Below are 22,467 nucleotides of genomic sequence, written 5' to 3' on the forward strand. Positions count from 1 at the left end.
AATTTAATATACATTTAGTCTAGTGATTAGAATGATTTTAGGTTAGATTAATTAGTTTTCTTTTAGTTTTAGTATACATCTAGTTTATTATTCTTTTGAGTTGTTGTCTTTTATTTTCTTATTGCAAAGATTTATTGTGGAAGTAATTTGACCCATAAATTTTGGATTGCAAGCATATGGGGCTAAGTTTCATAACTTGGGTTGTGGGTTAATGTCGGTTGTTTTCCATGATTTATTAATTTCCCTTTGAGATCTTATGTTTATTTTAATTTATTTAGTTGAACTTTATTTATTGTCTAGCTTAGTCTATGTTCATTTAGTTAAGTCATTGTTAGGTTCGATTTATGTCTAGATATCGTATAGTAGGATCTATCTATTTTATCTAAGTCACTATTGTGTAAAGTCGGTTCATTATCCTTAAGTCATTGTTGAAGTTTGATTTTAGTTATTTTGTTTTGTTATTTGAACGTTTAATTGGTGAGTTATTTGGTTGGTTTTATGCGTGTTAGGTTCATAGTTTAAGTTTTGCATCATTTTAATTTCATCACAAATTCTCCAAAAATCCAAAATTTCGAATCTGAACCATGTTCAATAAAATTTGTTTTCTTATTTTCTTCTCCTATTTCATGCTAGTTTAAAACTAATCTACATTCCCCGTGGAGATGATCTAGCCTATTTGGATTAATTATTACACGACGTAACTCCTATACTTGGGATAGCCTTAGTGCTACTCAGTTTTAGAAGTGAGTCACTCACTGTAGTCTTAGTGTCTACTCTAAAAAATAATGTCAATAATGCAATCAGTACGTGAGAGTGTAAGTGATAGGATCTTTGTGTCAAAATAATATTTTCAATCACAGTGCAGTAACAAAGATCACAAGTATGCTTCAAATATCTCAACAAATATTTTTCTCAAAATAAACCACAAGAGATATTCAAAAATGGTTTGTAAAAAATTATTTCATCTTTGTGTCAAGATGATAATATCAATAAAAACATACAGCAACAAAGATCTTCAGCACGCTAACAGATATTTCAAAATATTTTTCTCAAGAAAAATCACAAGAGATGTTTGAAATCGGTTTGTAAAATAGTATTTATCTTCAAGCACACTTCAAATACCTTCAACAAATATTTTTCTCAAAATAAATCACAAAAGATATTTGAAATTGATTTGTAAAATATTATTTCACAACCAAAACGCAATACGAACTCTTGAGTATTGCAGTGAATATGCAAAACTTAAACGCTCAAGGAAGTTTTCCTATGGAAGACTTATTTACGAAGCACCCTAGGAGAATTTGAAGTTTACTCTCTATGAAAAATAAATCTCAATCAGAACAAGCAAGAGAGAGTTCAAGCTTCGTGAGATAAACACAAGAAAACTCTTACAAAGAAGTATTTGCAATATGAATGAGTAAGAGGAGTAGCATATGGCTTGAATGTGAGATTTTGGCTTTTTGAAAATCAGAGGATATTTGCTAATTATTATTACTAATCTCATACTAATTTTTGCAAAGGAGGGGGTATATATAGAGTACCCCAAAATTATAACCGTCCAAGACACTTAGGGTATTATCAAGAATGTTTTAAAACGTTTTAGCACAATTAACCCTATTTAGAAAATTTAACTGTGATAAAAATAATTGTCTAACCCAAAAGCACCAGTCGACCGGACTTGAGGTTCGGTCGACCAAGTGACAAAGTTTAGTCGACTGTACAAGAAATGAACTGAAAGTTCGGTCGATCGAACTTAGGGTCTCAAGGGCGATTTTTCCAATTCCACGTGGTTCGGTCTACCAGGTGATTTTGAACTAGGTAGTTCGGTCGACCAAGCGATTGGATTCTCCCACGTGGGGGTTCCGTCAACCAGAACGTTGCCGGTACAAATTTGGTTGACTGAGGAGTCTAACGTTGACCCGTGTGGGAGTTCGGTTGACCAAGTTGTGTGAACTTGGCAAGGTACGGTCAACCGAGTTGTGGTCAAACCGTTGACCTCTAACTGGTTTGGTTGACCGAATGCTTTTATACATTCTAGTTTGGTCGATCGAATATGCATTTTTAATGCATTTCGGCTCAAATCCCCTTATACAATAACCCTATTCATATAAGATTAAATTTAAGAAGATAGGACATATTTTTATGAAGTATAGGGAGTCCTAAGGTCAGTCTAGGTCTTCTCTAGGACATCGAAAAAATCCAACGTCGGTCGACCGAAATGTGCCCTACGGTCATTTGGTTTCCCTATGGTCATTTGAGCTTATGTGCCCTATCATACATGTAATGTAGTAATTATTACAAACCATTGAACTTTAATTATTACAAACCTGAATAACAACTTAATTAAAGTACAATGAATAAACATTCTGAGTCTTTGTCTTCTTTAAGCTCATGTGCGTGCACCATATGAAACTTCTGATTGGTCCTACACACAAATTCATCAACCATTAAATACCAGAGTATTTGTCATAATCAAAACGGGTTATGACCTATAAGGTCAAGAAAGTTCAATTTAACAGTTACAATATATGGTTATAAAATTTTACTATTATAGTTTATGGTAAAAGTTTTATGCAGTAATTTTTTTTTTAAATTTACTTTTAATTTAAACGCAATTTTGAAGTTATAGTATTATATGTTATTTTTTTTAAAAAAATTATAATACTGTGAAAGTTCATCTTGGTCACACACTGATAATAATCTTTCTTACTTACTGAGTGTCATCTCACTCCAAATATTATTTTACATTACAAATAATTTTAGAGAACGTACCAGAAATCAGGTGTAGCAAGTGCATAGGCGAGGATTAGAAATAGTCATAAACCATGATGTGGGTAGGATCAGATAGACTAGGATATTTTTCCTTTGCATAATATTTTGATTAAACTTTAAGATAAGATTATGGTTTTAACTTAACTTTGGTCATTTCCCTCAGAATGGACCTTATGGACAACAATGTAAACGTTGAAGGAAACGAGAATAATATAGAGACTTGTAATGAAGAAGACATCAATGTTACTACGGTGTTGCGTGAAGTGGCACAACAAGCCATGACAGAGATTCTGCGGAACTCCAGGGGACAGAATTATCCACCAACTCATGATGGTTGTATTGTTGAACAGTTCAATAGCATGAACCCTCAAACTTTGAGAGAAAAGTTGATCCAATTGTTACAAAAAATCGGATTTGAGAAATGAAAGAATTACTACAAGTCCTTCATGACACGGACGAACAAAAGGTGTTATATTCTGCCTTTAAAATGACCGGTGAAGCCAAATGCTGTTGGAACTCGAGGAAGCTACTCCTAGAGTAAGAACCAGGTCCAACAATCCTTACGTGGGGATGCTTTAAGGAAAATTTTTTTGAATGATATTTCCCCACATCCACCAGAGATGCTCAAGCCAAAGAGTTTGTAGATTTAACACAAGGAAACATGGTCGTCCAACAATATGCGGCGAAATTCCTTGAGTTATCCCATTTTGCATCATATTTGATTCCTGATGAATCGAAGAAAGCTCGAAAGTTTGAAGAAGGCTTGATGTAACGCCTCAAAAAATAATATGTATGGAAATATTTAAAAAAACTATTAATTGATTAATTAATTAATTAATATTAAATTGAATTAATCAAATAAATAATATGAAGAATATATATATATATATGTATATATATATATATATATATGCATATAATAATTTTATAAAATATATAAACATAAAAAACAGAACATTAAGGATGCTTCACTGGGAAGCATCCCAAAAGGAATTTCAATTCGTGAGAGTTGGACCCCCCCAGTCATGAGCAACTCTCTCTCTCTCTTTGATTTCTTCTCAATCATCAGCCGAATCGATGATCAGACACCACCACGAGGTCCCGGCTTCGATTCTTAGCAAGTTAACAGGAGTGGATTCATGGGTTGGGCATCGTAGGCACCACTTCTAGGATAAGGTAAGGAGAATAAATTATGTTAGTTATTTTAGAAATTCACCCAGTTAAATCATGGTATATAATTACTAGAATATTGTATATGAATTTCTAAGTAATTTTATGGGTATTAAAATTATAGTTTATTTATTAAATTGTAGTATTTGATTAAATTAGATTTCTGGAAATATTTTGGAATTAAGGTAAACTGCAGAGATTTGATTAAGTTAGATTTTTGGAAATATTTTGGAATTAAGTTAAACTGCAGGGATTTGATTAAACTAGATTTTTGGTGATATTTTAGAATTAGATTAAACTACAAGGATTTGATCATATTGGTGTTTTTAAATATGTTAGAAATTAAATTTAAATATAGGAAGTGGATCAAACCCGCGTTTTTTTTTTTAGAATTTAATCGGTTAACGGGAGTGTATGAGCGTAGGGATGTTAAGATAGTAATTATTCCGAGATTTAGCTGATTAAGTTAAAATATACGAATATAGGGATTTGTGCGAACGCCGCAGGCACTGCTTTAGGATCTCTACAGGTATTTCTTTAGGAATTAGGTAAGGGGAATAAATTATGTCAGCTATTTTAAGGATTAATCGATTAAAACGGAGCATGTGTTTACAGAAATGTTATATATAATTTTCTGAATAATCAAACATATGATCATGATGAGTTTGTATATATATATATATATGGGTATTTGGGAAAAACCAAAGTGAATAAGTTAATTGTCTCCATTACCCAAAATATACATATGTTGAGTTAAACATAATAATGGAAATGAACAGACATAGTTTTCAGCAAAAATATATTTTTCCCAGTCAACTTACCATACTATGGATTAACGTTCAAATCGTGTGGCATGAGAATGAATATTTTTACTGTACAAATAAACATGTTGAATTTTTATGTTATTATATAGGGAAATTTGTGGTTTGTGTGATCTCAGGGAATGTAAAGAGTATTGGGGAGTTAGGATATGACGACTATATGTCGAGTTAGGGTATGATGACTATATGTCGAGTTAGGATATGATGGCTTCATGTCAAGATATGATATGACAGGTTGTATACGGAAATGTGAACATGAACATGGTGCTTTGTTGAGCCGCGATCTTGATTATGTTTATGGTGCTCTGTTGAGCCGCGATACTAATTATGTTTATGGTGCTCTATTAAGCTGTGATCTTGATTATGTTTATGGAACGAAGCACGTGTTTAGAGAAATGTTATATATAATTTTCTAAATAATCAGACATATGATCATGACGGGTTTGGGTTATTATATATATGGGTATTTGGGAAAAACCAAAGTGAGTAAGTTAATCGTCCCTATCACCCAAAATATACATATGTTGAGTTAGATACAATGATGGAAATGAACAGACATAGTTTTCAGCAAAAATATATTTTTCCCAGGCAACTTACCATATTATGGATTAATGTTCAAATCGTGTGGCATGATAATGAATGTTTTTACTGCACAAATAAACATGTTGAATTTTTATGTTATTATATAGGGAAATTTATGGTTTGTACTGATCTCAAGGAATGTAGAGAGTATTGGGGAGTTAGGATATGACGGCTATATGCCAAGTTAGGGTATGACGACTATATGTTGAGTTAGGATATGATGGCTTCATGTCAAGATATGATATGATAGGTTGTATACGGAATTTTGAACATGAACATGGTGCTCTATTGAGCCGTGATCTTGATTATGTTTATGGTGCTCTATTGAGCCACGATACTTATTATGTTTATGGTGCTCTGAGCGGCGATACTGATTATGTTTATGGTGCTCTGTTGAGCCGCGATACTGATTATGTTTATGGTGCTTAGTTGAGTTGCGAGACTGATTATGTTTATGGTGCTCTATTGAGCTGCGATCTTGATTATGTTTATGGTGCTCTATTGAGCAGCGATACTGATTATGTTTATGGTGCTCTATTGAGCCGTGATCTTGATTATGTTTATGGTGCTCTGTTGAGCCACGATACTGATTATGTTTATGGTGCTCTATTGAGCCGTGATCTTGATTATGTTTGTGGTGCTCTGTTAAGCCGCGATATTGATTATGTTTATGGTGTTCTGTTGAGCTGCGATTCTGATTCTGTTTATGGTGCTCTATTGAGCTGCGATACTAATTATTATTTATGGTACTCTGTTAAGTCGCGATCTTGATTATGTTTAAGGTGCTTTGCTGAGCTGCGATACTGATTATGTTTATGGTGCTCTGTTGAGCTATGATATTGATTATGTTTATGGTGCTTTGTTGAGCTGCCATTCTGATTATGTTAATGGTGCTCTATTGAGTCGCGATACTGAATATGTTTATGGTGCTCTGTTGAGCCGGGAAAATTTTTACTCTTGATTATATAGGAATGAGTTACAAATTGCAAATGCTTATGCTCAATATAGAAAAACACATATATGTAGATTTATGTAAACAGAGAAATTTAGCAAACTAAAGCATGATTTAAGAAGGAAATATGAGTTGAAAATATAAAGGTGTGAGTATAGTTTTACATGATTTGTCAGATAAGTTAATTATTTAATGGATGTGCTTAGGATACACTAAAAACTTATCTGCCACACATTTATAATAATTTATTCCGTCTTACTGTGAAGTGTCTCACCCCATCATGATCTAATATTTTTCAAATGTTATAAGGAGTATAATAGAAATCAGAGTGCGTAGTGGAAGCGTAGGTGAGACAGAAGGTTTTATTTAGAGGTGTTGTCAATTTAATTGTGTTGTAATGAGTTTAGAATTTTAAGGATGTTAATTGTGCCATATGGGAATATTGTTTTTATAAGGTGATAGTTTAGTACTCTGGTAATTTTGCAATTGAGGTCTTTCGCTGTCTGTATCAGTAAGTATTATAATATGAAATAGTCAGGTTATTACAAGTGATATCAGAGAAATTAAATGAAATTTTATGGGTTGTTACAATTGGTATAAGAGATTTATTAAGAATAACACTCTAGAACCCACTTTCAGGTTCGGGGCATTACACTTGAACCCAAGGATTTATGAACAGATGATCGCACTCCAAGTCAAAGAATTTTCCGAATTAGTGGACAAAGCAACAATGGTGAAGAAAAGTCTAAAAAGGATTGTGGACATGTTCGACTATAGAAAGAGGCACATGCTTTAAGGGTTTCACTTTGGTAGAAATCAAGGGCCTTAGAAGAAGAGGAAGAAGAAGAAGAAGAATAATAATAATACTAATAATAATTTGGGGTAAAGACAATTAACGAGAAATTTGAGCAAAGCATAAGGCACCCTTTGTCCAAAATGCAACAAAATGCATTGGGGTGAGTGTTGGGCTGGATTAAGAGTTTGTTATCAATATGATAAAGCTGATAACTTGGCACGAGAATGCCCGCAGAACAACTCCTTCAATCCTAATCAACATGGGGGAAGCAACCAGGCACCTAGGAGCAACAATCAACATAACACTACTCCGACGTGTGTCTATGCCCTCACTCTAGGAGATGTTGAAAATTGTAATGATGTGGTGACATGTATTATTCCCATGATCTCTAAGAAAGCAATAGTATTGTTTGATTTTGGAGTCACATTCCTTTATATCTATAACTTATGTTAAAATGTGTGGGGTTGGGACTCGACCATTAGAAACTGAGTTATCTGTGGTTACACCAATGGGAATCTCGATAATATATAGAAAAATACTTAAATGTTACCCAATTTGTGTTGAGGAAAGAATACTACTTGCTAACTTGGTAGTGTTCAATATGCACAAGTTTGATGTAATTCTTATGATGGACTAGCTAACTTCTAGCTATGCTAGTATAGATTGCTATAATAAGGAGGTGGTGTTCAAACATCCTGGAGAACAAGAATACAAGTTTGATGGAACTCATGTACGCCCTTCACCGTAGATATTGTCAACCATCCAGGCAAAGAGATTACTCTTGGATGGATGTCAGGGGGTATCTAGCATACGTGGTGGAAGCACCAAGGGAATAATTAAAGCTTTAGAATATCCCAATAGTAAGGGAATTCTCAGATTTATTCCCTGAGGATTTACCTGGGTTACCCCCTGATTGCGAAATCAAGTTTGCTATCGACCTATTACCAGGAACAACACCGATATCCGAAGCTCTATACAGAATGGCACCATTAGAGTTAAAAGAATTGAAGGAGCAGTTACAAGAGTTGCTAGACAAAGAATTCATTAGATCTAGTGTGTCACCATGGGAAGCACTAGTCCTATTCATAAAAAATAAGGATGGGACAATGAGGATGTGCATAGGCTATCAGGAGATAAACAAGGTGACAATTAAGAACAAAGACCCACTACCACACATAGATGACTTGTTTGATCAACTCCAAGGAACACAAGTATTTTAAAAAATCGATCTTCAATCGGTATACCATTAACTAAAAATAAAAACGGAAGATGTTCCAAAGACCGCATTTAGAACTAGAAATGGTCATTATGAATTTTTGGTCATGCCATTTGGGTTGACCAATGCCCCCTCTGCATTCATGGACCTTATGAATAGGGTTTTCCATGAATATCTAGATCTATTTGTTGTAGTCTTTATTAATGATATCTTGATCCACTCAAGGAGCACATAAGAATGTGAAAATCATTTTAGGCTAGTACTCCAAGTCCTAAGAGAAAAGAAACTCTATCCCAAACTTAAGAAATGTGAGTTTTGGTTAGAGAAAGTTGCATTTTTGGGACACATGGTATCCAAGGATGGCATCTCTGGAGATCTAAGTAAAATAGAAGCTATAGCAAATTGGGCAAGGCCGAACAATATTCATGAGATCAGGAGTTCCTAGGTCTTGCTGGATATATCGCTGATTTGTGAAAGGATTCTCCAAAATATCACACCCACTAACAATGTTGACAAGAAAAAATGTTAAGTTTGAGTGGACCGAGGATTGTGAGTGAAACTTTTAGGAATTAAAGCAACAACTCATTACCGCTCTGATGCTGACCATTCCTTCGAGAGAAGGTGGTTTTGTAATCTACAGTGATACATCTCAAAAAGGGCGTGCGTACTAATGCAACATGGAAAAGTCACTGCATATGCTTCTCGACAACTCAAGGAGTACAAGGAGAATTATCCTACGCACAATTTGGAACTAGCAGCTGTAGTGTTCACACTAAAGATCTAGAGACATTATCAATATGGTGAAAAGTGTGAGATTTACACAAATCATAAAAGTCTTAAGTATTTCTTCATGCAAAAAGAATTAAACATGAGACAAAGAAGATGGTTAGAGCTAATTAAAGACTATGATTGCACCATCAACTACCATTCTGGAAAAGTCAACGTGGTAGCAGATGCCTTGAGTCGAAAGTCATAGAAAACTTCAATTTCGGCAATCGTGACTCCGCATCAAATCATAATGGATCTTGAAAGTTTGAGTGTTGAAATAGTGGAGGAAAAGCACCAGGCCATTATTGCAAGCTTGGTAATCCAACCAACCATGATGGAGAAAATTAAAGCTACACAAATGAAAGATGTAGAGTTGGTAAAGATTATGGATAGAGTACGGAATGGACTAAAGGCAAATTTTAACCTTTCAGATGATGAGGTTCTGAGGTTTCAAACCAAATTGTGCGTGTCCAATGACAAAGATATCAAAAGAACAATCTTGGAGGAGGCTCATCGATCTCTTTATACTGTGCATTCGGGAAGCAAGAAGATGTATCGGGACTTGAGAGAGTCTTTTTGGTGGAATAACATAAAAAAGAAGATTGCACAATTCGTGGAATGGTGCCTTACTTGTGAGCAAGTGAAGGCTAAACATCAGAGGTCAGTAGGGTCACTTCAACCACTCCACATTCCTGAGTAAAAATGGGAGCACATCTCCATAGATTTTGTAATCGGGCTATCACCAGCACTCCATGGGCAAAACGCCATCTGGGTAGTGGTTGATCGTCTAACAAAAACTACTCACTTTATTCCAATCAAAGTTAACTACTTTATGAATAAGCTTGCAGAATTGTATGTTCATGAGATAATTAGACTACATTGCGTGCCAGTGTCTATCGTATCGGATCGAGATCCATGATTCACATTGTAATTCTAGAGAAGTTTGCAAAGAGTCTTGGGATCTCGACTTACCTTCAGCATGACATTTCATCCTCAAACTGATGGACAATCAGAGAGAATCATTTAGATATTAGAAAATATGCTGAGAGCATGTGTGTTGGATTTCAAAGGAAGTTGGATTCAGTATCTGCTGTTGGTTGAGTTCGCCTATAACAATAGCTATCAATCCAGCATAAAGATGACACCGTATAAAACGTTATATGGTTGAAAGTGTCGATCCCCATTATATTGAGATGAGGTTGGTGAACGACGACTTTTAGGTTTTAAGATTATACAAAGGACATCTGAGAAAATTAAGCTTATTTAGGACAAAATAAAAATCACTTAAAGTCGGCAAATGAGTTATGCTGACACTCGTCGGCGTGAATTGGAGTTTGAAGTGGGGGATAATATATTTTTAAAAGTTGCTCCAAAGAAAAAAATCACGAGATTTGGGAAGAAAGATAAACTAAGCCCTAGGTATATTGGACCATTTGAGATATTAGAGAAGATTAGTCCAATCGCTTATAGAAAAGCCCTACCTCCTACACTGTCAAGAATTCACGATATATTCCATATTTCAATGTTGAAGAAGTACATTTTAGACCCTTCTCATGTGATAAGTTATGAATCGTTGGAAGTTAATGATACTCTATCATATAAAGAAATGTCAATCCAGATTTTAAAGAGGAAGGAGCAATAATTACGTAGAAAGAAGATTCCATTGGTGAAAGTGCTCTACCGCAACCATGCCATTGAAGAAATATCATGGGAACTGGAAGCAAAAATAAGTCATAAATACCGGCACCTTTTCAACGATAGAAGGATGAATTAAGAGCGCAACATTATTCAAGATACTCATTCTAATTAAATATTTTATTTAGCAAATTAAAAGGACAAAATTTTTATAAGAATGAGAAGATATGATGAACTCAAAAATTTAAAACATAGTAATATAATATATGTAGACATTAACTGATTATTTTTTTTCACGGACTACCTTACTATAATAGTAAAGATGGTCAATATAGGGGTGTTTCTCTATTAAGATCTTTGATTCCATATTTGATGTCTAAAAAAGACCTTATCTAAGCGAGTGCTTAGAGACCATTATGACTCAATTATTCCCTGGAGGTTGGCCTGGTCAAAATGAAATTTCATAGAATAAATAGAGTAGAAAAAGTTAGTACGCATATATATAAATACATATAAATGAAATATTTTTATTGGCATGCATTGCATAAATAAATGATAATATATATATAAGAAAGCATAGATAACTTTCAAAAGAATAATAATAATAATTAATTAATTAATTAATTAAAAATAATTAATAAATAAAAGGGGAGAGTGTCAGCAACCCAATTGCAATAATGTCTTCCCACATCTCATTTCTCCACATACCCCATCCATTATTTTAAAAAATTAAAATTAAAATTTCACCCCTCTTCCCACACTCTTGAAAATTTAATTTTCCTCCCTAAAAATTTCTTATAAATAGGAAGCTCTCAACTTTCATTTTTCATAAAATTTTCCAAATGAAGAGAAAGACTAGTGAGTGAAAGAATTAGTGGTGGAGGGAGAATTTTTGTTATATTTAAAATTCTACTTTTTCCAATCTCATTTTTAAAGATATTCGTTATGGCCATTTCACAAGGTTAAGTAAGGGTAAGTAAGTCTGATTATGTTAGTTATTTTTCATAAAATATACCTGTATTTATTTGTAAGTAAATTTAATTATATTAATTTATTTTAAGAAATATTTAATTCTCTCGAGTAATTTACATTATTATTATATTTTATTAAAAATAAATACTTTTAACACGAAAATCGTGTGACATGAGTTTATTTTTATTAAGTTATATTGCATGTTTTATGGGATGATTTGAAATGGTAAAATCGTTATGATGTCATTTTATTGCATAAATTAAATGTAAAATTTTTATAATACTGTCCATTTTATTGCATAAATTTTATGTTTTTATGATATTATTCATTTTATTGCATAAATTAAATATAAAATTTGATAAGTTATATAGTAGTATGTTTTTTAAAACCCCTTATGACTCAAAGATAACAGAATTACAGATGTTCAGTACTGTAACTTAAATTTTAAAAGGATCAGAGTGCATCCACACTATTTATAGAGTGGTTTTATAGAGCAGTAGATTTCTCCTGAGTGCACACTTGATTCCAAACCAAGACTTAATAAAGAAAATCTCACTTACAGTTTATAGATTGATTTAATTTGATCGATCAGTCAGTTACGTTCAGTTTTTGGACCGCACAACCTTATCATGAGGTTAAACATGACTTACAGTTAACAGACCTAAGAGAAATTTCTATAGTATAAGTATATATATATTTAAATATTATAGTTATAGTTCATAGTTTACAAGTTCAATTTAACACTTACAATATATGGTTATAAAATTTTACTGTTATAATTGATAATAAAAATTTTATGCAGTATTTTTTAAAAAAAAATTTACTTTTAATTTAAATGCAATTTTGAAGTTACAGTATTCAATTTTTTTTTTGAAATTATAATAATGTGAAAGTTCATCTTGACCACACACTAATAATAATCTTTCTTACTTACTGAGTGTCATCTCACCCCAAATATTATTTTACATTATAGATGATTTTGGAAAACATATCAGAAATCAGGCATTACAAGTGCAAGAGCAGGGATTAGAAAGAATTGATTAGAATAAATATTGATGTAATATTAAATGGTTATGTTTTAATGTTTTTTTTTAAAAAAAAAAATTTAAGAATGATAGTTTTGATATTGAAGATATTGTTATAATAAAATCAATTATTACTCTGGTAATAAAAATAATATTGAAGTTTATTTACTTCCGTTGTTAAATATTTATAGAAAGTAACATCTTAGATCCTGTTGGGTTCGGGGCGTGATAGTATGAGCATAAAACTTAGTCATTAGTTTGGTGACAAAAATGAAACTTAGCCATAGTTTTGTTATTATTGGGCCAATGTAGTTACACAGTACTATGAAAAAATTATTTTGAATGTTTGGAATTGACGATGATATAATTTGAAGTTTGAGATGAGTATAAAACAACGAACATAGTTTGGATCAATTTGAAGTTTGAGATGAGTATAAAACAATGATCATAGTTTGGATTGTTTATTCCTAATGATAATACACATAATATGTATGTAGTTTTTGTGCAAAAGGTGGTGTGATTTGGAGACACTTTTGGACAATTTGTAACTACCACGTCAACGACATGAGTTATGGTCTCATAATACTCTTTTTCTTACACATGAATTTGTGAGTTTTTTCTTATAACCATCTTTTTATATTTTGCTTAAAAACTATGACCGACTTGTCTAAATAAGAGTGGCTTTACGTTGCTTAAGACTATTTTCTTTTTCTTTGCAATCTACTAAAAACCATTATAATTTGTTGTGTAGGCCAATCATCATTTTTATCGATGAAATGTTTGGTAAAAAAAAAAAGTTAAGACTAGCCCATCAAATTGAGACATTTTTTTTTCATTCCGTAAGATGAAAATGTAGGAAAAAATAATCCAAATGAAAAGGAAAAGTTAATATTTTAAAAAGTATATAAAAATAAACTCACACAACTTTTATTTCAATTAAGTGAAACAAGTAAATAACAAAGAAAGGTGCACTAAGAAAACATCATCTTTTTTCCAATCATTTAATCATAATTATCCAAGAAAAATTAAAATGAGGTTTAGAAGGTCTTCAATTCATTAGCAAGCTATGGTTACAAGCACCCCTAGCAAAACTTTTCAACCTTAATACCTAGACCATAGTCACATTAATAACTTTCCAACCTTAATATCTAGACTATAATCGTCTTAATACAATCCCGAGCAAAAAGTAGATAAATGGGCGAAAAATAAGTACTTACAAAAATAATTATTATCTAACTACTATTTACAAATAACTAGTGAATTTTTAAACAATTACATGTATTTCATCATTTAATAAATTATAGTAGACCCATACATAGATAGAAATTAACAAATTAAGTTTTAAGAGATTACAAGCGAAGTACAATTTAATTTGATTAAAAATATGTGAATAATATTAAAATTGTTAAAATATAAAATATAATTCTTACAATTTAATAAATATATTGATATATAAAATTTATTAGAATATATTTTTGGTTATAACAATATATGAAATCATGTTTTAAATTTATTAAAATAATAAATTAAAACTTTAAAGAATATATATTTTTAATTTATTAAAATAAATTTATACATTAGATAAATAAAATTTATAGATAAATATTTTATTAGTTAATTTATATGTTTTAATATATATAAATAAAATAACTAAATTAAAAAACATATAAGAATTATATTAAAAATTTTAATTCTTAAGAATTAATTAATAAATATGTTTATTTATTAAATTTTCTAATATAATTTTCAATTTATTTAAATCAAATAATAATTCATTATTTACTTAGGGTCTGCCAAATTGAATAGTATAGACTAATTGCAAGTTCACTAAGTTTGGCACTTATAAAAAATTATGTATGTCATTTTCTAGCACTTAAAGAAATCCACTTATAATTAAGGGAAAAAAAAAGTACTGTACGATCCATAACACTTTGAGCATGTCAAATAACACTTATTTTGTTCAAATATTTATTTTAAATGCTAAGTGTTGTAAGCACATTTTTTTTTATATAAGAAATACACAAACATCTTACAATTTTGACTTAAAGGGAATATAAAATATGAAGACTTTAAATTGATTTTTTGATATTAGGTTATATTTTTAAATGATTTATGCATTTTAATATAGATCTAATATATTTTACGAATTAATATAAAAATTATTAGAATTTGCAATTATTAGTTATTGGTTGTGGTCATTTATTTCATTTTCGTGCTAATTTAATATTTGTTGACATTAATTTCATCTAGTTTTCTATATAACTGCAATCTTCAATATTTTTTTTTTTACAAATAATCTAATTCTTGTTGATATATAATCTTGTCTAGGATTAACGATTTTTTAGTAGTTTTTTTTTTTAAAAAAGAAGGTATTAAATTTTTGTAATATAAGCTAATAAATAATATTATTACTTTTATTTTTTTTGATAGATGAGTAATCTTATGACGCTAAAAAAAAGAAAAGAAAATAAGTAAGCGTAAGACATGTTCTGAATAGGTTTCCTTATGACACTCATATAATAAAAATAACTAACAAAATATCAAATCTTCCTTGCACTTGTAAAGAGAAAACTTTAAAAAATTGTTAATCATTTATAAGCCATAGATATGATGTTAATCCCCCTAGATTTTAAATGTTTCATTAATTTATAGGGGTTCTTTGTAACTAAAAAATTACTATCATGAAAATAAAAATTATTATAATTATTTTACTTAATTGTTATTCTTCCAAAATTCACTTAACAATAAAAGTTTTATTGGACATGACAATTGAAAATATAGTAAAAGTATTTTGTAATTTGCTTTATAATTTTTTTTTTGAAATTTATGTATATTTTTCTCTTGATTATATTTAAAATTCATATGATCATTTAATTTTAATTTTAATTTAAATGTGTATAAAATGAATAATTTAATTAAAAAAAACTATTTTTTTGGATATTAAATTTTTGGTAATAGGTTTTCAAAACAACTGAAAATCAAAAAATTTGGTTTTCAACTTTTTGGTAAACAATTGAAAACTGGTAACAAAAATAGAAAATTAACAACATAAACAAATATATTTTTTTAATTTGTTTATTGACTTTGAAAAAATAAAAAAAGAAAATAGAAAACAACACTGATACCAAATAGGATCCTAATCTTTTGTAGCTAGCTCTTTTGAAGGGATGTGCTTCGTCGATATACAGTGAGTTTTACAACTTGCAATGACAATTCATTGTAGAATGGAATAATTATTTAGGAGTTACTTTTGTAGGTCCTTGGAGGCACACATGTAATTAAAATATTGTCTATTATCAAAACATTTTGAGATGCAACCAACTCATCACCCTTTTTTTTTTTTTTTTCCTTTTTTTTGTCAATTGGAAACCTAAAATGTACCTAGACAAAGTGATCCATTTTTTAACTCATATCCCCTCCCATCTCTTTTAGAATTCAAACTCGAGACCCTTAATGCAGATTCTAAATTTTAACAGCTTGAATATAGGATTGCAAACAAGTAAAGCTGGATTGAGCTTTTACTAGCTCACTTGCTTGAGAGAGCGTTCGAGCTCGACAAGAGTTCAAATCGAGGTGAAAGTGTGTTGTTCAAGTTTAACTTATTTAACATAGATATTACTCAAATTTGACTCAACTTAAAGCTTGTTTCATATTAATAAACTAGTAAAGAGTCAAGCTCAAGTTTAAATTCAATCTGATTGAAACTTATTTCAAATTATTAATAAATTAAGCCAATTAATGAATTAAAAATAATTGATACTTAAAAAATATAATTTGAGAAATAATATATTTCAAAATTTGGAAATCAAATATTTAATAAACTTAATATCAAGTTAGTTCATGAGTCACTAAACTTAATAACATGTGAGCCTAACAAAGTAAATATAATTTAGTTCTAACTTGGCCCCTTTGGTAGGGGTGAGCAAACGGTCGGTTCGGCCAAATTCGGGTAATTAACCGAATTAACCGAAAAATTCGGTTAAATAAAAGCATTAACCGAACTGACCAAATTGGTCACAGAAACTGAACCGGACCCGACCGAATTACCCGACGGGTAATTCGGTTAACCATTTAAACCGATTTTAACAGATTTTATTTAAAATTGATTATTATACAAAATTGGAAGAAGAAGAAGAAGAAGAAGAAGAAGAAGAAGAAGAGGAACCGAGGACTCGAGGAGGAGGAGAAGAGGAAGACTTACTGAGTTACTGGGGTCCGGCCGTCTGGGTTTGCACGGTGAGCTGGTGGGCCGGTGGCTAAGAGTCTGAGACGCTGAGGACTCTGGAGAGCCGAGTCGCCGAGCTGCCGAAGACGACGAAGAGGCCAGAGGGGATTTGTTGACTCTGACTCTCCAAGAGGTGATCCGATGAGTCGATGACTCCGATGGAGAGGCCTGAGAGTTCCGGCCTGTGGCTGTGCGCCGTGCGGGGCAGATCGGCACTCAGCAGAGTGCAGAGAATTGAGAAACCGAGTTGCCCGAGCCTGACGCCGACGGCCCCAACTGCCCTATTATAAATTATATTAAAAATATAAAGTATTAGTAATTCGGTTAATTGGTTAACAGATATTTTTTTAACCGTTAATCGAACCGAAACCGATTAACCGAAAATTTATAGACTTTTAACCGAACCGACCGAACCGAATTTTTTACCCGAACCGAACCGGCCAATTTCGGCCGATTAATCTGGTTAATTCGGTTTTCACCAAATTATGCTCACCCCTACCCTTTAGTTAACTGATTTGAAATTTGAGCACATATTTACTTTATTGATATCGAGCATATTATTATCAAATCAAACACCAAACAATTCCTAACTTATTTGTAATTTTACTTAAATATCTTTTAAGATGTTGACATATTGCTGCACGTTGGGAAGGGAATGAGCATCGGTCCAAAGAACAATCTCCTGTATCCGTGGTGTAAATGTGTCCTAAACCAATCACCGTCATTTCACTGAAGTTTGTCGCGTCTTACGTCAACGGAACCAACGCTCCATCAACTGAGCCAGTCAACTAGATATGGAGGGTCGAGATCTTCCCTTTCAGGATTATTCGTACAGCTGCACATACCTTCCAACGACCCATGAGACAATAGATTCCCCATTTCCGCGTTTGAAGACCATTACATCCTCTCCTTTTCGTTCCTTTTCCTTCAACTCGCTCGAGTGTCAAGTCTCTCTCTCTCTCTCTCTCTCTGAAATGGCGAACGAAATTCGTTTCTTCGAATTGAACACCGGAGCTAAGATCCCGTCGGTGGGCTTGGGCACATGGCAGTCTGATCCTGGTGTCGTAGGCGAGGCCGTCGCGTGCGCCATTAAGGTTCATTTTTTTTTTTTTTGTGGTCACATTTTAGTTTATTAAGAGCATTTTCTTTGACAATACATGACTGTGAAGTGGTTCCGTGGTGCTTCGCGTTGTGTTTGTCTGTTTGATGCTTAAATACTCGTGTAGATGTAGAAAGAAGGGAAAGTAGGAAGTATAAATTCAAGGGAAGAAATAGATCCATTAGTTTTAGATTTTCTTGAATTAATTGCAATACAACGGAGCAATCTGTTATCTAAAAATTGAGCAATTTGATTTTGTTTGTGGTATTTGATTTGTTTTACCGTGTGATTTCATCGGCTAGCTTCGTGATGATTTTTTTGCAGCTGAAAATTGTCTTGGATGAGCTATTATGGCAATAACTATTTAAAAAATTGCTTGAGTTATTTTGAGTATTTTAGTCACGAGAATCTTCTGGAAGAATATGTTATAATTATGAATTAAAACATCGCGGAATTAAAAGTCTTTGTCGAATGACCTACATCTGATAAGTGTGCGAATCATTTCATACATTTTATAGATTAGCGATCTGTATCTGGAGTCAGCTATGTATTCTCTAATGGCTAGCATCAACTTGATTTTTCTGCTTTTCCGCAGGCTGGATACCGCCATATTGATTGTGCTCAAATTTATGGCAATGAGAAGGAGGTAGTTATATAATTAATAGTGTCTTGAAAAAAAAAAAGAAAAAAACTTAAGCACTTAAGCTGGCCCTGTAATGATCTAATTCTCAGAATCTTTTTATCCTAAGCCATAGTACTTTTTCCCCTTGTAGATTGGTTTGGTTTTGAAGAAGCTCATTGAAGATGGCGTAGTGAAGCGTGAGGATTTGTGGATTACCTCAAAACTCTGGTCTGTTTCCATTTCTATTTTGACTGTCAACAAATAAGATAGCAAGCTGTCTACGAAATAATTTAAAAAATAAAAATAGCAGACCTGACTTTTAGGGCTTTGTTGTTGTATCTAATTTGCCTTTGTCCCCCACCTCTCATCCATCTAATACTGACTTGATTTGCAGGTGCACTGATCATGCCCCAGAAGATGTACCAAAAGCTTTGGGCAGAACTTTGAACGACTTGCAGTTTGACTATGTTGATTTGTACCTTGTATGTATTGCTATCGCCACATGAAGCCTTATTTTTAATTTATAGCTATTGGAAAACTAGGCTATGCGTGCTTTCATGAAAATATTGTTAGAACCGGAGGAGTTCATGGGTGGGCTTAATACACACGGGTGAACACCAACTTGATCCAAAAGGTTAAGCCTATTGAGTTTTATAAGCACCCATCATTCAATCAAAATTTTCAATGTGGGACAAACTCACAAGTGGAATTCTCAACAATCTCTCACTCACTTGTGAGTTTCAACGGCTCCCCCATGAACGGAAACTTTCTCCCTTATGGGAGGAACATGCGTCAGATCGCCTTCCACGTGCATCCGAATTAATCCTACCTCTCATGTCTTGACCTTATTCGGATCCATCCGCTGCCTAGATGATCCTTATTGGCCCTAACCACACACTTGGTCTTCCAACTGTTAGTATGTTAGGAAAATTAGCTTCACGTCACTTTTTTACGATATCATTCACCCAAAGTTACGAACCGTCGGTTTTGATACCACTTGTTAGGACTAGAGGAACCCATGGGTGGGCTTGATACACATGAGTGAATACCAACTTGACCCAAAATTTTAAGCCTTTTAGGTCTTGCGCCCAACCATGTGTATAAGCACCCATCATCTACTCAAATTTTTCAATGTGAGACAAATTCACAAGTGAAATTTTCAACAATATTTGGTATATTAAATGCTTTTGGGGTTCACTTGAAACTATAGTTAACAAAAATGCTGTCATACTAGCGAACCTCAAATTGGTCTAAATATTTTGGAACATTGTGCATTTTTTGTTCAAAACGCTAAATCTAGCAATATGAAGTTTTATTTCAGCAATTTCTGAATAACATTGTTTATTAGTAGAAGTGGAGCGTTGTCACATTATAGTCTTATTTTAGTCATTATTATTTTAGATCATCAAATCTCTTTTTGATATAGAAACACCACACTATCCTCTTATAAATACATGAGTGCCATTGCACATTTGTCACCCGTTTATCAACATAAGTATACCCCTAATGTGCTGCATTTTAGAGCAAGTACTGCGACCTTGTTCTGTTCCAAGTCTGAATGATCCACATTGTTGGTAGCACTTCTTGATGTACATGTGCTTCAGGGGTGCAAATTGGTGTGCTGCAACTTGAGAGTTGCATGTTCCTTTTGTGGAATATTTTTATTCAACAGCCAATGTAATTTGTTGCACCTTTGTCATTGCATTTTCCTTTTATATATAATATTGTTCCATGTGTGTAGATGATTGCTTTATTGTTTTAATGAGTCCAAAATTTTGTTCAAAAATTCATTATTATTTTTTCTTTTTTCTTTTTTAAAATCATAACCTTTTTTCTTGGGATTGAACTAGAGCCAATTGAGATCAACCTTTAAATGGATCAGTTTAGTTGAGTTTTATTTGCAATTGGTTGGTTGTGGATTGAGGAAATGTGAACCAAGCATCCATTCGATTTTAGCTTCAGATGAAACTAAATGAAGACTGGTTTGCAACGCTGATAGTGCCTGTTTATGCATAATATGAGAGAGAGAGTGAGGAAAAAGATGAAGTTGAGGAAAAAGCATCAGTCTTATTAACACCAAAGTTGATTTTTGAATGAAAGCTGGAAATAATATGGATCTTGAGTCTAGGTACTCTCCTCTTGCAGGGAATGGAACGTACTGAAGAGTTGAATGATTGATATTTTCTGTTTAAATTATTGTGCATGCTATTTAATTGTGGCTAAATAAGTCAACTTAATTATTGCAGATTCACTGGCCAACCCGGATGAAAAAGGGTTCTGTTGGTTTTAAGCCTGAAAACCTTACTCAACCAGATATACCTAGCACATGGAAAGCAATGGAAGCACTCTATGATTCTGGCAAAGCTCGAGCTATTGGTGTAAGCAATTTCTCTAGCAAGAAGTTGGGGGATCTGATAGAAATTGCTCGTGTTCCTCCTGCTGTTAATCAGGTGGAATGCCATCCTTCATGGCAGCAGACCAAGCTGCGAGCATTTTGTAAATCCAAGGGGGTCCACCTATCTGTGAGTGTTTTCAAATCATGAGTTTGCTCCTTATTCTACTGGAACTGGAACTAGCAGTTCATTTTTCTTTTTTCATAAGAACTTCATATGTTAATTGGGAAAAATATAATTCATTTTGAATTTTGAGGCAGCTACTTATTTGTAAGAATTGTGTTCTTTATCATTTGTTATAATTCTTTTAATTTTCTCAGGGGTATTCACCATTGAGTTCTCCTGGTACAACATGGCTTAAGGGTGATGTTCTCAAGCATCCAATTCTAAATATGGTTGCTGAGAAAGTGGGCAAGTCTCCTGCACAGGTTGCTCTCCGATGGGGCCTGCAAATGGGCAATAGCGTGCTACCCAAAAGTACAAATGAAACACGGATCAAGGAAAATTTTGATGTCTTTGACTGGTCTATACCTGATGATTTGTTTGTGAAGTTCTCTGAAGTGGAACAAGTAAGTTTTGGTTTGTTACCAACCTCATTAGTATTATGGGTGCATTGCCCCATGTTTTTGATCTTCGTCGAGGGTTTATGCCTCAGTTGTGGTTAAATAGTAATGGCCTTCATTTACAGTATGTCAGACCCCCATCACATTGCATGTTTCTTTGTTATTCTATTTTTTTTTTTTTGTAATTATTTTTTCCACTGCAAGACTTTCTCTCTCTTGGACACATGCACACATATAGGTATGGTGCTATGAAGATAATGCAATGATTTTTTGACTCTGCAGGCAAGGCTGATTAGAGGGACTTCATTTGTCCATGAAACTCTCAGCCCATTCAAGACCTTTGAGGAGTTATGGGACGGTGAAATCTAAAGTTGATATTTTCATTAATGAAATGATGGGGCCTTTGAGGAGGGTTGTTGGTTCATTTCTGTTTACATAGCTTGATCAAACCACTCAAAATAGATATGTTATTTGTGCAATTTGTTTGCCAGTGAAACTTTGAAAGGTTGGCACTTGGGCTTTGCTACTCCCTTTTCTCTCATTTGTGCTAAATTTGTTTTTACTTGGTGGATATCTTAGACAACGTTCATTCATTTTCTATCCACTTTCAATCTTTTTCCTATTTCATGCCAAAATGTTTGCTTCATGTCAGTTCTGCAGAATGAGTCTGTATGATGCTGCATCATGGCTTATGAAAAAAGGGGGGATAAGTGTGACAAACAAACCTTAACAAATGTAGATTACCCAAAAGTGACAGCCAGTCTGCATAATATTAAGAATTACATGCTCCGGCTTTCAAGCTTTAGGGGCAAGACAGGAGAGAATTTTATTGTGCATCCCATGGAGGTACATGTAT

At 32.8% G+C, this 22,467-nt stretch overlaps 1 protein-coding gene across 2 annotated transcripts; it reads left to right on the plus strand.

Moving 5' to 3' along the window:
- Positions 1–17,758: 17,758 nt before the first annotated feature.
- LOC131159856 (NADPH-dependent aldo-keto reductase, chloroplastic-like) lies at positions 17,759–22,204 on the plus strand. Of its 2 annotated transcripts, XM_058115046.1 has the most exons (7): positions 17,759–18,028; positions 18,629–18,679; positions 18,807–18,883; positions 19,050–19,137; positions 20,902–21,177; positions 21,369–21,617; positions 21,894–22,204. In XM_058115046.1, exons 1-7 carry the CDS (start codon positions 17,909–17,911, stop codon positions 21,978–21,980), a joined length of 948 nt encoding a protein of 315 aa, XP_057971029.1. In that variant the 5' UTR covers positions 17,759–17,908; the 3' UTR covers positions 21,981–22,204. The 2 variants fall into 2 exon arrangements, with proteins under 2 accessions (XP_057971029.1, XP_057971028.1); XM_058115045.1 differs by having other exon boundaries at positions 17,808–18,028; positions 21,369–22,204.
- Positions 22,205–22,467: the final 263 nt, after the last annotated feature.

This window comes from Malania oleifera, chromosome 7, assembly GCF_029873635.1.
Source record: "Malania oleifera isolate guangnan ecotype guangnan chromosome 7, ASM2987363v1, whole genome shotgun sequence".
NCBI lineage: Eukaryota > Viridiplantae > Streptophyta > Magnoliopsida > Santalales > Ximeniaceae > Malania > Malania oleifera.

Excerpts from the sequence above, each read along its gene's own strand:
- LOC131159856 (XM_058115045.1), top strand. The coding sequence starts at position 17,909 with ATGGCGAACGAAATTCGTTTCTTCGAATTGAACACCGGAGCTAAGATC. Across the intron at positions 18,884-19,049 it reads TGGATTACCTCAAAACTCTG|GTGCACTGATCATGCCCCAG; the intron begins GTCTGTTTCCAT and ends CTTGATTTGCAG. Across the intron at positions 19,138-20,901 it reads ACTATGTTGATTTGTACCTT|ATTCACTGGCCAACCCGGAT; the intron begins GTATGTATTGCT and ends TAATTATTGCAG.